Source organism: Anneissia japonica, unplaced genomic scaffold (genome assembly GCF_011630105.1).
Source record: "Anneissia japonica isolate Jap-2015-1 unplaced genomic scaffold, ASM1163010v1 scaffold284889_len227367_cov140, whole genome shotgun sequence".
Lineage (NCBI taxonomy): Eukaryota > Metazoa > Echinodermata > Crinoidea > Comatulida > Comatulidae > Anneissia > Anneissia japonica.
The window spans coordinates 171,210-184,341 of record NW_022756579.1 but is presented as its reverse complement, the minus strand read 5'-3'; the positions used below and the strand labels follow the sequence as shown (position 1 = coordinate 184,341).

The 13,132-nt window shown below is 32.8% G+C and overlaps 1 protein-coding gene across 1 annotated transcript in view; it reads left to right on the top strand.

Moving 5' to 3' along the window:
- Positions 1-11,547, top strand: part of LOC117124219 — a 19,185-nt gene extending 7,638 nt beyond the window's left edge. The window contains exons 4-19 of the mRNA XM_033270369.1: positions 61-216; positions 378-474; positions 1,676-1,848; positions 2,437-2,634; positions 3,679-3,780; positions 3,959-4,241; positions 4,922-5,107; positions 5,446-5,689; positions 5,840-6,017; positions 6,172-6,333; positions 6,811-6,968; positions 7,097-7,229; positions 8,341-8,442; positions 8,903-9,083; positions 9,737-10,016; positions 11,134-11,547. Coding sequence (XP_033126260.1) covers positions 61-216; positions 378-474; positions 1,676-1,848; positions 2,437-2,634; positions 3,679-3,780; positions 3,959-4,241; positions 4,922-5,107; positions 5,446-5,689; positions 5,840-6,017; positions 6,172-6,333; positions 6,811-6,968; positions 7,097-7,229; positions 8,341-8,442; positions 8,903-9,083; positions 9,737-10,016; positions 11,134-11,239 — 2,739 coding nt within the window. The 3' untranslated portion in view covers positions 11,240-11,547. The remainder of the gene's footprint in view (positions 1-60; positions 217-377; positions 475-1,675; positions 1,849-2,436; positions 2,635-3,678; positions 3,781-3,958; positions 4,242-4,921; positions 5,108-5,445; positions 5,690-5,839; positions 6,018-6,171; positions 6,334-6,810; positions 6,969-7,096; positions 7,230-8,340; positions 8,443-8,902; positions 9,084-9,736; positions 10,017-11,133) is intronic.
- Positions 11,548-13,132: the final 1,585 nt, after the last annotated feature.

Below are 13,132 nucleotides of genomic sequence, written 5' to 3'. Positions count from 1 at the left end.
TATATATATATATATATATATATATATATATATATACTGTTTTTAATGTTTTGTTTATAGTTAGAAGGGAACACAATGTATCAGCTCGCAGTTTCCAATTGCCCTAATTACCGTCCATCAGATGTTGGAGACCTGAAAAGATATTTAATCATGAAAACCCGGGAATATTTCGAAACAAATCGCATCTGGATTAAATATCGCTATCCATCAAATGAGGTATATCAATCATTCATATTATATAACAAGTGAAACAGTATCTTAGGTAAGATAAGAATGAGATATACAAATCAATAGACATGTTGGTGTCCATGGATGTGATTGTCATAAAAAAGAGAGTTTATTCAGTTTAGGACTGATACAACTGTTTTTATGCTCAGTGTTCATATTTGGAACTCAACTATGGAAGTGGTAAACACAAGACTGGGACGGCTGATTGTAACGAGCGATATCCTACTGTCTGCGAACGTGCCACAAGTAAGACACTATAAATCCAATCGATTTGTTTTACATCTTAATACTTCATTTATTTATTTATTCACTTATTCATGTATAATTATTCAATTATTTATTTACTCATTCATTCACTCAATTATTCATAAATTCATTCAATCAGTCATTTATTTATTCATTCATTCAATTATTCATTCATTTATTTATTCTTTCGTTTGTTTTTTTTGTTTATTTGTTTATTCTTTTATTTGTTGATTGTTAATTATTAATTTATTATTTATTTATTTCAACATTTTCGAGGGTGGTCTATCTTGCCTCAGTACGTACATAAACGACAAAAGTATAAAACAATGAAAATTAACTAAGTAATTAACTTACACCAGAGAAGAAAAAAAATCTGAAAAATCGATAGGCTGAATAAAGAAAAAAACATTAAAAATAATAATTTACAAAATGATAGTAAAATTAAAACTTGGAACCCTTAGTACGTACATTAAACGTCGAAAATATTAAAGAATGAAAATTAACAAAGTAATTAACTTTGAATAGAGAAGAAAAAAATCTGAAAAATTGATAGATTACTGAATAAAAAAAATATATAATTTACAAAAGGATAATAAGATTAAAACATTAAACAAACAGTGAAATTATCATGAGGGGAAAAAAGGACACATTTAAAAGAAACCGTAAAATAATTTCAAAATCAAAATGAAAGAAATTTCAAAAGGTTCAATCTGAAAGAAGAGAAAGAAAACGTAAAAAGTACAATCTGTGAAATAGAGTTGTAGGTGTAGGGAGCATTACAACTGAATGAATCTTTAAAGATTTCTACGTTATGCTTTGAAATGAGAACATCACCGTTGGTAATTTTAGCAACTACGGTAACTTTTTGATGCACTGAGTTTGTGGAGAAGAAAGTAGAGTTGAAATTGAAGTTTGAAATCAAGGGGAAAGGTATAGACTGAAATGAGTAGTAGGAAGGTGAGTAGTAGTTTGGAGTTTCAGTAAATATGAATAGCTTTGTATGTCATTCTGGTATGTACTTTGTACAGAGATCTGCTCCCGTTGTTGCCTTTTAGTCTCTTACTTGAGTTAAATAAAATTATGAATTTGAATACTAAAATATATATCTGTTTTATAATTTTTATCTGTTTTATGCAATTCTGAAAGTATCAACATTTTGTCTAAACTGATATGCGCCATTTATCTTCGAATAAAATTTTAGGAAATCGATGTCCTAACAATTGTATGGGTAATGGCATGTGTTGGTATAAGACATGCATATGTGATCCAGGGTGGTCAGCGAAAGACTGTTCTCAATATATATGCTCCTATGGATGCTCCAACCACGGTACATGTGTGGGACCGAATGTCTGTCGGTGTAAGAGTGGTTGGCAGGTAAACACTTAACATTACACATTAGTGCTAATTGCTAAGATATATTACTACTACTGCTGCTACTGCTGTTGCTGCTGCTGCTACTACTACTACTACTACTACTACTACTACTACTACTACTACCACTACCATTACTACCACTACTACCACTACTACCACCACTACCACCACTACCACCACTACCACCACTACCACCACTACCACTACCACTACTACTACTACTACTACAACTACTACTACTACCACTACTACTGCTGCTGCTACCACCGGTACCACCACAGCTGCTACTACTGATACTAACACCACTACGACCACCACTACTATTAAAAATAATAATAGTGCTGCTAGCACCGTGTAATATAATAATGATAATATCTATTCTTAAAATGATTATAACTTATTATTATTATTATTATTATTATTATTATATATATATATATATATATATATATATATTATGTCCAAGTTATTAATTTTATTATAATATTAAATAGTATTATATAAGGAACAATATATAATCATTATTATTAATGTAGTATTATTAATTAATTATTTACCAGTTGTTGTATTACATGATTTTGTTAAAAGGGATCAAGGTGTACATTTAGTTACTGTATGCGATTTAAAGACTGCAGGTCATGTACTAAAGTAGAAGGATGTGGTTGGTGTGATTCGACACTCAAATGTCTCCCAGGTACAATCACAGGACCCGAATTTGGAGTCCAATGCGAAGCATGGTTCCACAATTACTGTTTTACCACTGGCGAGTGTTCCAACAATATAGAGGTATTGCTATTCAGATAATTCAGATAGGTCTATGGTATTTTATTTTGATCGATTAAGGATACTTTTCATTACGCATCATATAACAGACGAATATAAATAGAATTAAATTTATGAATACAGGCAAACATGTAGAGCTTTTATGGCTAAAATGCTTTTCGGATATGTGTGGTGTGAATGGTTGCGGAATAAGCAAGGACATTTAACTGTTACCAGGATAGGAAACTGGCTGGTTGAAGCCGTCTAACTTAAATTAGCCTTATGTGTGGTATTTTTATGCTAATGAGCCAGATAAGCACAATCTGCACATGCTTAGAAAAACAAAACGGCTAGGCCTAGCTGTTTTACGTCTAGCCGATACGCAGTATGGCTAAGGAAAGCTTTGTTTTTTTTTCTGAGCATGTGCAGATTGTGCATACCTGGCTCATAGCATAACAATACCACACATAAGGCTAATTCAAATTAGACGGCTTAAAACAGCCAGATTCATATCCTGATAACAGATAAAAGTCCTTGTGATAAGTACCAACCATTCCTAAAGTTGTGTTCAATTATTTATAAAGTGAAACTTTAAAAATCCCAAATAGATAATATATTAACAATTCCTCAATATATGGTGTTATAATTGTGTCAGGCTTAACCTTTTAGCGGAATTTTCCCAGTGTAGTTGTTTCTGAAAAGGATTTATCTGTCGAGACTCGAACTTTCAACCTCTTGTTATCATACCGAGTGACCATATAGAGAGTCATACTATATCAGAGCAGATTTGACCTTTCGGCTATGTTCATTTGGCCAATAGGAAACTAGAAACTGAAAATACGTACGGGTGATTGGCTAATGATAGATATGCACTCAACTTGATAACCGGTAGCGCTCGCTAACCAAAAGCGTATCCGGATCCTGGTAGTAACGGTTAGCGCTAACCGATCGGGCGTGACCTAAGGCACTTTTCTCACAGAAATGAGTTTTGCGCGCACACAAATGAAGATAGCTTAAGCCAGAAACTAGCCTGTTAACAAGTTATAATAACAATCAATTGTTTTATAGATACTTAATTGCAAGTTAACCCACTGTGATACAACGCGATCAAGCCCAACGATAGGCTCCTGTCAGAGTTGTCGAGATTTGGAGCAATGTTTCATTGAAAAGGTTTGTTTTAATATCATACATATTATTCATTAAAACAAATCAAAACCACCACTACTACTTACATGAGGGCTTGATATCATATTTTGTTTTGTTTTTGAATGTGTTGCTATTAAAGTAAACCCGATCTTGCTTGAGCAAGTCTGAAGTATTTACGACGTCTACTTGCTTTAATTTGCAGCCAAGTGGATGTAATGTTTGGAGTCCAGACATGTGTCCATTCAATTTGGTCAATCCGAACTATGCTGATCCTAAAAGAAAGAATAGTATAGAAATTAATGAAAAAGTTCAAGTAATCAACGTTGGCCAGAATGCTGCAAATCTTTACATTTGTCCAGTGAAGAGGAACAATGAAGTATTGTTGATATCTAACAGATTACTCGAGAAGACAGAAGTTTCTAATATCCTAATTTCTAATCAAGCACAAGGGATTTTCCATACTGTTGTGTCAATACAACATTTATGTGAGTAATTTTTATAAGATAAGGCATCGTTTAAAGAAAAATAATTGTGTTAAATTGATTATTAATATCACTTAAACAATGAGCTTTAATTTTAGTAATTAATTCATCACAGTTTTTACGAAGAGACACAAGCTTCAATTTCAACCAACACAGCGTTTTGAGAAAAACGCCTTTGAAGTGGACTAACAAGATATCGATAATTTAAACATTTTTTACGTGTTTAAAAATATAGCATCAAACAGTTTCAATATTCAAGTTATTTTTTCTTTTCTTAACTTTAATTAACCTGTTAATTATTGTAAAGAGCTGTTCGTGAAAACTATGAGAATAAAAACAGCATATGTTATTTACACGTAGAGTGAAGTTGTGAAGACGAACATTTAATTTTATCGTTTATAAATAAAAACTGTATTTTTATCCCATGTTTAACCATTGTAGACAAATGTGATAACAGCCCTGAAAACGTAGCTTTTGCAGCTTAAATCATTATATTTTGTACTAATAATTCTACACTTGATGCATGTGCATATACCTAGTCCAAATTTTACTGCAAGAAGGGTACCGCTATGCTTAGGTAAGTTAGGGAAATTTAATCTTTACATCTAGCTCTAACCAAGCTAGGCCTTATCTAGTGAATCACAACGATTGTAATGATTCTTTTTAAAATCATTTTATTTTAGGGCGGCATAGCATGATAATGGCAAGTGTGGCGAAATTTGACGAAGTATTTCAGTACGCAAATTTAAATGATGTTTTTGACGTAATCCAAATCCCTGATTACAGCGATTTGCCTGATCAGTCATTTTGGAACGATGTTATCAACACTCAGTTGTCCTATCCTATGAAAGATATAGTATTTCTTCAAGGTAGTGTGACATTTCATTGTTCATGTTTATTTTGTATAACTGTTCTTGTGAGGCTAATTTAATGCAATATTACATATTTGTACTTTTAAGAGTTTTGCCAACTCTAGAATCAACACTGTGATAACTTATGCTTCTAAAGTCGTGACCTAAACATGATTCTTACCGTCAGCCTAATTAAAAGGGTAACACAATATCAAAATAAAATAATCTATATATATGGAGGCAAGGCAGATATAAATTGATTATAAATTCCTGCCGCAGAACAATGTGCAACTAGATACCATAAAAAAAAACTAATCCTTTCTTTGCAATGATTAAACATGTATTCTTTCTTTAAGATGTTCAATTTAACAAGTGCATTGGAAGTATGAATGTGCTGGGATCAAGAAAATATCATTCAACTTTCGTCGTATTGACTTCAGACATTGCAACTTCGTACGCTATTGAAGTTGGAGACATACTCGTAGTGAACTCTACTGGTCATTTCATCGAATCTGTTGTCGAAATTGGAGACGAACCCAATTCTATATTCATTGAAACCAGTATTTTAAACTGTAGTGACGAAACGATACGAAATGACGTGTAAAAATGCATATTGTATTTGTATGATACGGTGTATAAAATGGCTTACTAACATGACGTTAAACAACAACATAAAGTATACTTTCACTGCGAATAACACTGATCTTATGTTAACCTTTAACAGGTTGATGTTTCTAATTATTTTTTTAGAATGCTAACACCGCCCTCTTCAGTCCTTCATGATAACGGAAACAGTATTCTTGGATGCAGTGGTGGAGAATATAACATAGACGGAATTGTTCTAATAGATAAAAACACAGACAAACCGCTACAGATTGACACTACTACATTAGTTATTGGACGTGAAACATGTGGCTTGGTCGGGAAGGTTGGTGCCTAAGAGATAAACACTGTTATCGATTACACTATCACCGATAATTAGTAACTACTAACCATGCACGTGTCTACATGTCTACATAAACTAATAACTAGAATTGAAATATATTTGTTTGTAATTTTAGTTGTAATTTATTTGATTATAGGTTTTACATTATGAAGTTCGAGGTAACTATGCATTTATTGAGGTGCTGGTTGCACGTGATCATCAGGAGTTTAATGACATAATGTATAACGACAACGATGATGACATTGGCAATAACGACTCTCCAGTGGATGTACACCTGAGTAAACCAATAATATACAATGTAAGAAAACATTACTTCAAGCTATGATTATTGGCTTTACGAAGCTGCCCGTGGTAGCTGCTAAAAGATTAGATCTGACGGCCCTACTAACTTGGGGTAGGGTATGGAGAGCCTAGTGAGGAAAGGATCCACTCGCTTGCGTTTTCACGTTTAAGGTGTATTTTTATATTCATTAAGTTCTAGCCTACTCCTTCAAATACATTGCTTGGCCTATGAAGCAAAGTGCTGATAAGTATTACTGGCCACTGGGACCACCAGTGAGGATTCATAGCCGTCACTGAGTACCGCCCGTTTCTTGACGTTTAAACGGCGTATTTTAAACTTTGTTTTATACACATATGATTTTTAAAGGAAAATACTGATAAATATATGTGAGCCTGTCGCTTTATTCAGTGGGAGTTTACGTTATGTTACGCCGCTCGTTGTCATTTAGGTTTTTTCATGGTATTTGTTATTCGTTTGTATTAATATTTTTAGGACGATGACATTTTACTAGAAATGGACCCACATTTTCAGTTTAATCCGTCTTTGAGGCTGATTTTCTCAACTGACCGTATAAAATACAAACAACTGGATTTAATCTACGAAGGCCCGATAGAGACGGGTCTACATATAAATTGCAGCGCTGGAGTTCCGTAAGTAGCAATAACACAAAACAAACGTATTATTACACACTACACACACAAAGAAAAATAGTTTTTAAATATTTAAGCAATTGAGTTATGCCTTAGTGGAATTGTATGTTATCGTTTGTTTTGAAAAGGTTTGATAATGATGTTGCAAAGCAGTTTGCTGTAAACAGAAGAACTGGTAATTTCTATGTTTCACTGGGAGGTTTGAAAATTCCTTTATCCGTCGGTTTAACAGCAAAATACTCCATTATAGCTAGTATACCGGTAAGTGTACATTATTGCAATTAATTTGAATCAATAATACACAGTATATAAGTATTTGATTTGGCTGTATACTAACATTTATTTTTATAATCGTTGCCATATATACTTTTCCACTGTATTGTTGTTTTTCGACATTTTTCCTTTTAATAAGAACTGTAGTCAGTTGAGTTCTGTTTGCATTAGCTATTGTCGAGCCTTAGGTGGTCTAAATGATAGTCGTCAGCCCCATCTCTCTATTTTCGGATGTCATTGATTCATTTTGATCGTCGCCCTAATTTACGTTTTTTTTTGCGCATACCTCTCCCTCTCTATAGTCACCCAGGATCAGACTATTAGGTGTCCGTTTCCAGTGACCATATTCCCTCTTCTTCTTCTGGTACACTCCGATTGTTCCCTTATCCATTAATTTGTTTTCCACTTTCTCCAAGTTATTCTCAGAACTCGTCTCCACAGCCACGGGATCATCTTAATATCTTTACTTCTGAGTGTCCAACTTTCGCAGCCATAGAGGGGAATGCTTCAAACCAAGGTCTTTCCTAATTTTCTCTTTATATTCAGGCTCAGATCTTTGGTTTTCCCGAGGTCTGTTGTTGCCTTTCTTGCTATTATTAACCTGGTCTTCATTTCAAATTCACTGTCTCCTTTGGAGGTAATGTAAGATCTGAGAAACTTGAACTTATCCACTCTCTTCGTCTTATCCTCTTGATTGTCAATATGTAGCATTTTTCCATTGTAAAATTTCAAGAAAATTCAACTTCTTAACTTTCTTGATCTTATCCTCCTTGTCCTTATATGCGGGTAAATAATGTTTGCATTGTTGATTAAGAGCTATTGTTTCTTAATAGCTTTTTGAGGTTTAGCCATACCGCACACCTTTTTTTTTTCGTTATTGGAAATTAGGGTTGTTTAATCTGCGTATCTTATATTCCACATCGTTCTTTGATACTATAAATATAACACACTCATGGAATCGAAAGAAAAAAGTTTAGTACCAACATCCTGAAATTAAAGTAATGTGGGTTTCCAATTATTATTATTAATGATTTTAGAAATAAGATTAATAAGAAACTTTAAAAAATCAACATGTCACTATTTCCTCTATCATATACAGGCTTCTTTGGAAACCAATTTTGGTGTTACTTCTACCGGAAAACTAAATATTGGGTACGGCATTAGGCCCCAAGAAAAGAGACTCGTCGTACTTACACCTGTGGTCTGTATATATGTTTTCTTAATAAACATAGTTACGTTTGTACTATTATTATTAGGATATATTATAGTTTAGTAATGTGCGATCAAAAAACTATTTTGGCTCAACAGTAAACCTCAAATTCAAAACTAAATTAATACCCTATAATTGTTATAACAATTGTAATAATGATGATAATTATGATAATATACGGTACCTTATCGCAACAGCCATACATTCAAAACAATAATTATTTTATACTCATTTTACTTATAAAAAATTATATATGTAATCCATATATTAGAAAATATATGTCTCTAAATAATAATAATAATAATAATATATATATATATATTATATATATATATATATATATATAGTCAAAACAAAAATCGTCTTAAATTCAATTTTTTAATAATATATAATGAATATGTACAGTATAAAGTTCATGTATATGTATATATCATGTATATTAAATTCTCAGGTGTCTGATGGTTTAACAAGTTCATCCAGGGTAATAAGGTCAGATTTGTCAAATTATACAAACGTCCGCATTTCGGTAAATGGAACTTTTGCCCCAACGTTAACGGTGACATTTCCAGCCGAGCCTGTTCAGCCATTTTGCAATACGGCATCTCTTCTCCCTGAATGGCTAGCTTCATTTGGTAAGAATCTAATAGTAGACACTGTCTTAGAAAAATAACAACTACAGCATAATGAATCTCAACATAAAATTACATGGTTAAATAGTATAATATTTATTTGTGATTTCACTTTTACAGCACACTATCTTTAATCTTAAACTGATAAAAGAGGAAATCAACAAACGTATGCTAATGATCGACATTAAAAAAATACCTTTTACTAAAAATACAAATAAAATTTTGATTTTATATTTTGATATGTATATATATATATATATATATATATATATATATATATAAATAGTTGGAGTTGGAAGAAGTTATGTAATTTGGAAGCTGGTTCCAAAAAAGGGCATAAGCATACGTAAAAGGAGGTTTTGGTACGGCATTTGGTGAAGGAAAGAAGGTTATAATATGCATGTACAGGAAACATAAGAAGTACCTGCTTATGTATCTCATAAATAAAATGTGTCAAAATTTATACCTTGTTCCTGAGTTTAATTTTCCAATCATATGCATACATACATACTTAATATTTAATGTAAACAAAATTAAATATGGTGCAAAGGCAAATGGTTTTATTTTGTTTTTATTAATGTTATAGAAGGTTAATTACCATATTAACCTTCTATAACATTAAATATTTAGATAATGTGTTTTACATTGTCTTTTAGTTGGTAGTAGTACACACGCAACGTGTAGCATAGTTAAAGATGAAGATGTACCTGTCGGTTCCCAATTTTCGACTACATTTCAAATTCATTCAAATTTGACTATTTTCTTGTGTGACGAAAGATGCTTAGAAGAGGAAACCTTACCATACGATACTACGTATGCTCTATTACTGTATGGTGGTCTCTCTCAGATCAATATGGAAACCACATATAACCAGGTGTACCCATCAAAAACATCATACCAGTCCACAAAAACCTTTGATTTGACAGTAAACACAAGGTAACGTTTAATGCTGACTTTTTTTCTCAATATTTGTACGAACCTCTTCAACTCTGTTGCTGTGATGATTCTAATATCTCATTAGAATGTATCTTTATGACCAGTTTAGATATTATACGGACTACAGAATTATTGAAAAACGTAAATTTATACAGTATGCTATAATTATATAAGAATACTGTAATTGTTATCGAGGATGGTTTCTGTTTTCTTAGCGTTCTTATGATTATCCTTCTTCTGCAAACATATCAAAACGCTGCTTGTGCCAAACAGTTAAGCCGATTTCAATCCAACTTGGTCAGTAGAAGCGGTAGAACCTCCCACACAGAGGGTCTTCCCATCTTTTGGTCAAAGGTCACATAGGGGTTGTTATGGTTAAAACATTTTTAAATATCTATGAAAGACTACTGTCACAAATAACATAGCAGTCTTGTCAATTGGACACATGCATCGATATAAGGCACGGTTTTTATGGTGTTTGGGGTAAAATGTCATTAAGGTGTCATTGTCCATATTCTTGCCATTTTTTAAAACGCTACTAGTGGCACACAATTGGGCCGATTTCAATCACACTTGCCCAGTACAACCGCTGACATCTCCCTACATAGTTCACAGCTTTGGAATCCAAGATCACAGAGGTCATTAGTGTCAAAAGCTTTTATTTGTATAGGTTTATTTTTTTATGTAGAACTGTGTTGATGAGGGACTCAGACATTTTATTATAGTGATTAAGTTCTCTTTTGTGTCCCTGCCAATCAGCTCAGTTATTCTTGTTTTTCATTTCCTGTATAAATGTTATGTTATGCTTTTGTTTGCCAATAAAAGAATAAAAATAAGAATAATTAAATGAGCTCAAATTTACAAGGAATGATCTGAATGAGATGTATTGAACGTTATTTTATTTATTGTAATTTTCTATTTATTTTATTTATTGTATTTTTAAGTTCATTTATATTCACGTTCAATTTCATTTTCTTTTCAATGTCAATGTCGTTTCCGTTTTCATACATGTTTTAATTATTTTTTTTATTTTATAATCAAAAATTATGCCATTTTCGGAATATAAAATTTATATATGGACGTTGTCTGTGTGTTTGTCTGTATATCAATAATTTAGAGAGTGTAGTGCGCAGCCATTCCTGAATGGACTGGACTGTATTGCTGAAAAAACAAGTGAAACCTCCGTTGATGTAAGTGACAATGACACGCTAGTGTACCTTTAATATAAGTAATTTTCTACACAATACAAAAACATATATCTTGCCTGTTGTAGTTATGCAATCATTATTATAATATTATTTGCCAAGTAATAATGATATAACAATGATTATTGCTACTACTATTCTGAATACTTACTCATTTTGTTTTTAATAGTTATTATACTTACTTACAAAAATAAGGTATTATACTTACATACGTATGAAGCTCTGCTCTGTTTGACAAGTCCTCACACATCCAGTTTTTCCAAACATTTCTGTTTTGTGCCTGTTCCTTAACGCTTGATATGAGCCTAGAAGACTGAAGAATAGTCCAAAAAAAAAAACAAAAAAAAAAAAACGATATGTTTCTACCCCTTTGTGGTTTTCCCATAAAACGCTTCAAAAGCTGCTTTAGTAGGTGGTTCTTGCCTCTAAGTACATGGCCAATCCATGATTTCTGTCTCTGGTTTATAGTTTTAATGTGTGATCATGCTAATAACCTGCTCGTCGGTGACCCTGCTACGACTGTTCCAGTCAATTAATAACAGCAACTAAATCGATTATACGAGACTATTCGGCAAATTGAAGCTACGTTAAAAGCTCCTATGAGCCATACGAACGAACGAGTTTTTTATGACCTGGCGTTCTTCTTAATCGCAACACCATTTGTTTTCTTTTTAGTATATTTTATTTTCATCATTTTCCTTCATGTTCACATTTCAAATGATTTTGTTATCATTCTATCCTCTTTCCTTAATTTCTGTTTCGCTTGCATATACTCTTTCTGTACATCATTTACATACAGCCTCATTTTTTTTTTGCCGGTTGTTTAGTTATTCGCATCACCTTTGTTTTCTTATGTTCATTTTCATTCTAAGTACTACCGAGAGGCGGAGGCAGGGCGAAGATCCCCGGGGCCCAAGCTTACCAGGGGTCCATAGAAATTGAAAATAGCATTTCTTTCAGTAAAATAATATTACTATAATGGGCCCCCAATAATGGCATGGGTCCCCTAATAATGGGCCCCCCAAAACCAACCAAAGAAAAAAGGTTTGCGCCTTTGGCGCAATCTCTCTTGCGCTTTGCGGTCGTAAAAGGGGGTCACATCAACCCTTGTCCCTGCTACAGTTTACGTCCTGATTACATACTCTCTTCCGCCAATCCCTAATTTGTCCACTATCCTTTGCAAACCAGTGTTTGTGTTACACATAATGCCCTGCTCATCGATATACCTTTCTGCTATTATATGTTCTCCTCCGATACCATCCTTATTATCATATAGTACTTCACTCATCATATATTCAATATAAATATTAAATAATATTGCCAAACGGCCATTATCTGCCTGTTCTGCTTCACCTTCTGTTTTATATCACAGCTTTCTGATGTGTGTACAACTTACAGATGGCACGTCTCTCTCTCTCCAATGAACATCCATTTTCTCGAATTAACTTTACCCAAACTCCTCTGTCAAACGCTTTTTCATAATCTACCCAGCATACGTATACATCCTTCCCATACTAGACCCTAATGATCTGTTAGTAATATTTTTACAACTGCAAATGCATCACTAGTAGACTACTTTTGACAAATTGCTCTCATCCAATGTAGTTTGCTGTCTTTCCTTTACTACTTTTTGTAAGAACATTTATGGTAATTTTTCAAACATGGCACGGCATGCTTATTGTCCGGTGTTCTTCAAATTTGTCTGTTTGGGGTTTCTCCGGAATTGTGACTATTAATTTCTTTGGTGAAATCATTGACGATTCTCTATTCTTATAATATATAATTACTTAGTTGGTTAGCTCTTTCCTTGAAGTTGATCCTAAATATTGTTTAGTATACTAACTTAAAGTTAGGTGCATGTTTACTTTACAAACATAACGTAATATATATATATATATATATATATATATA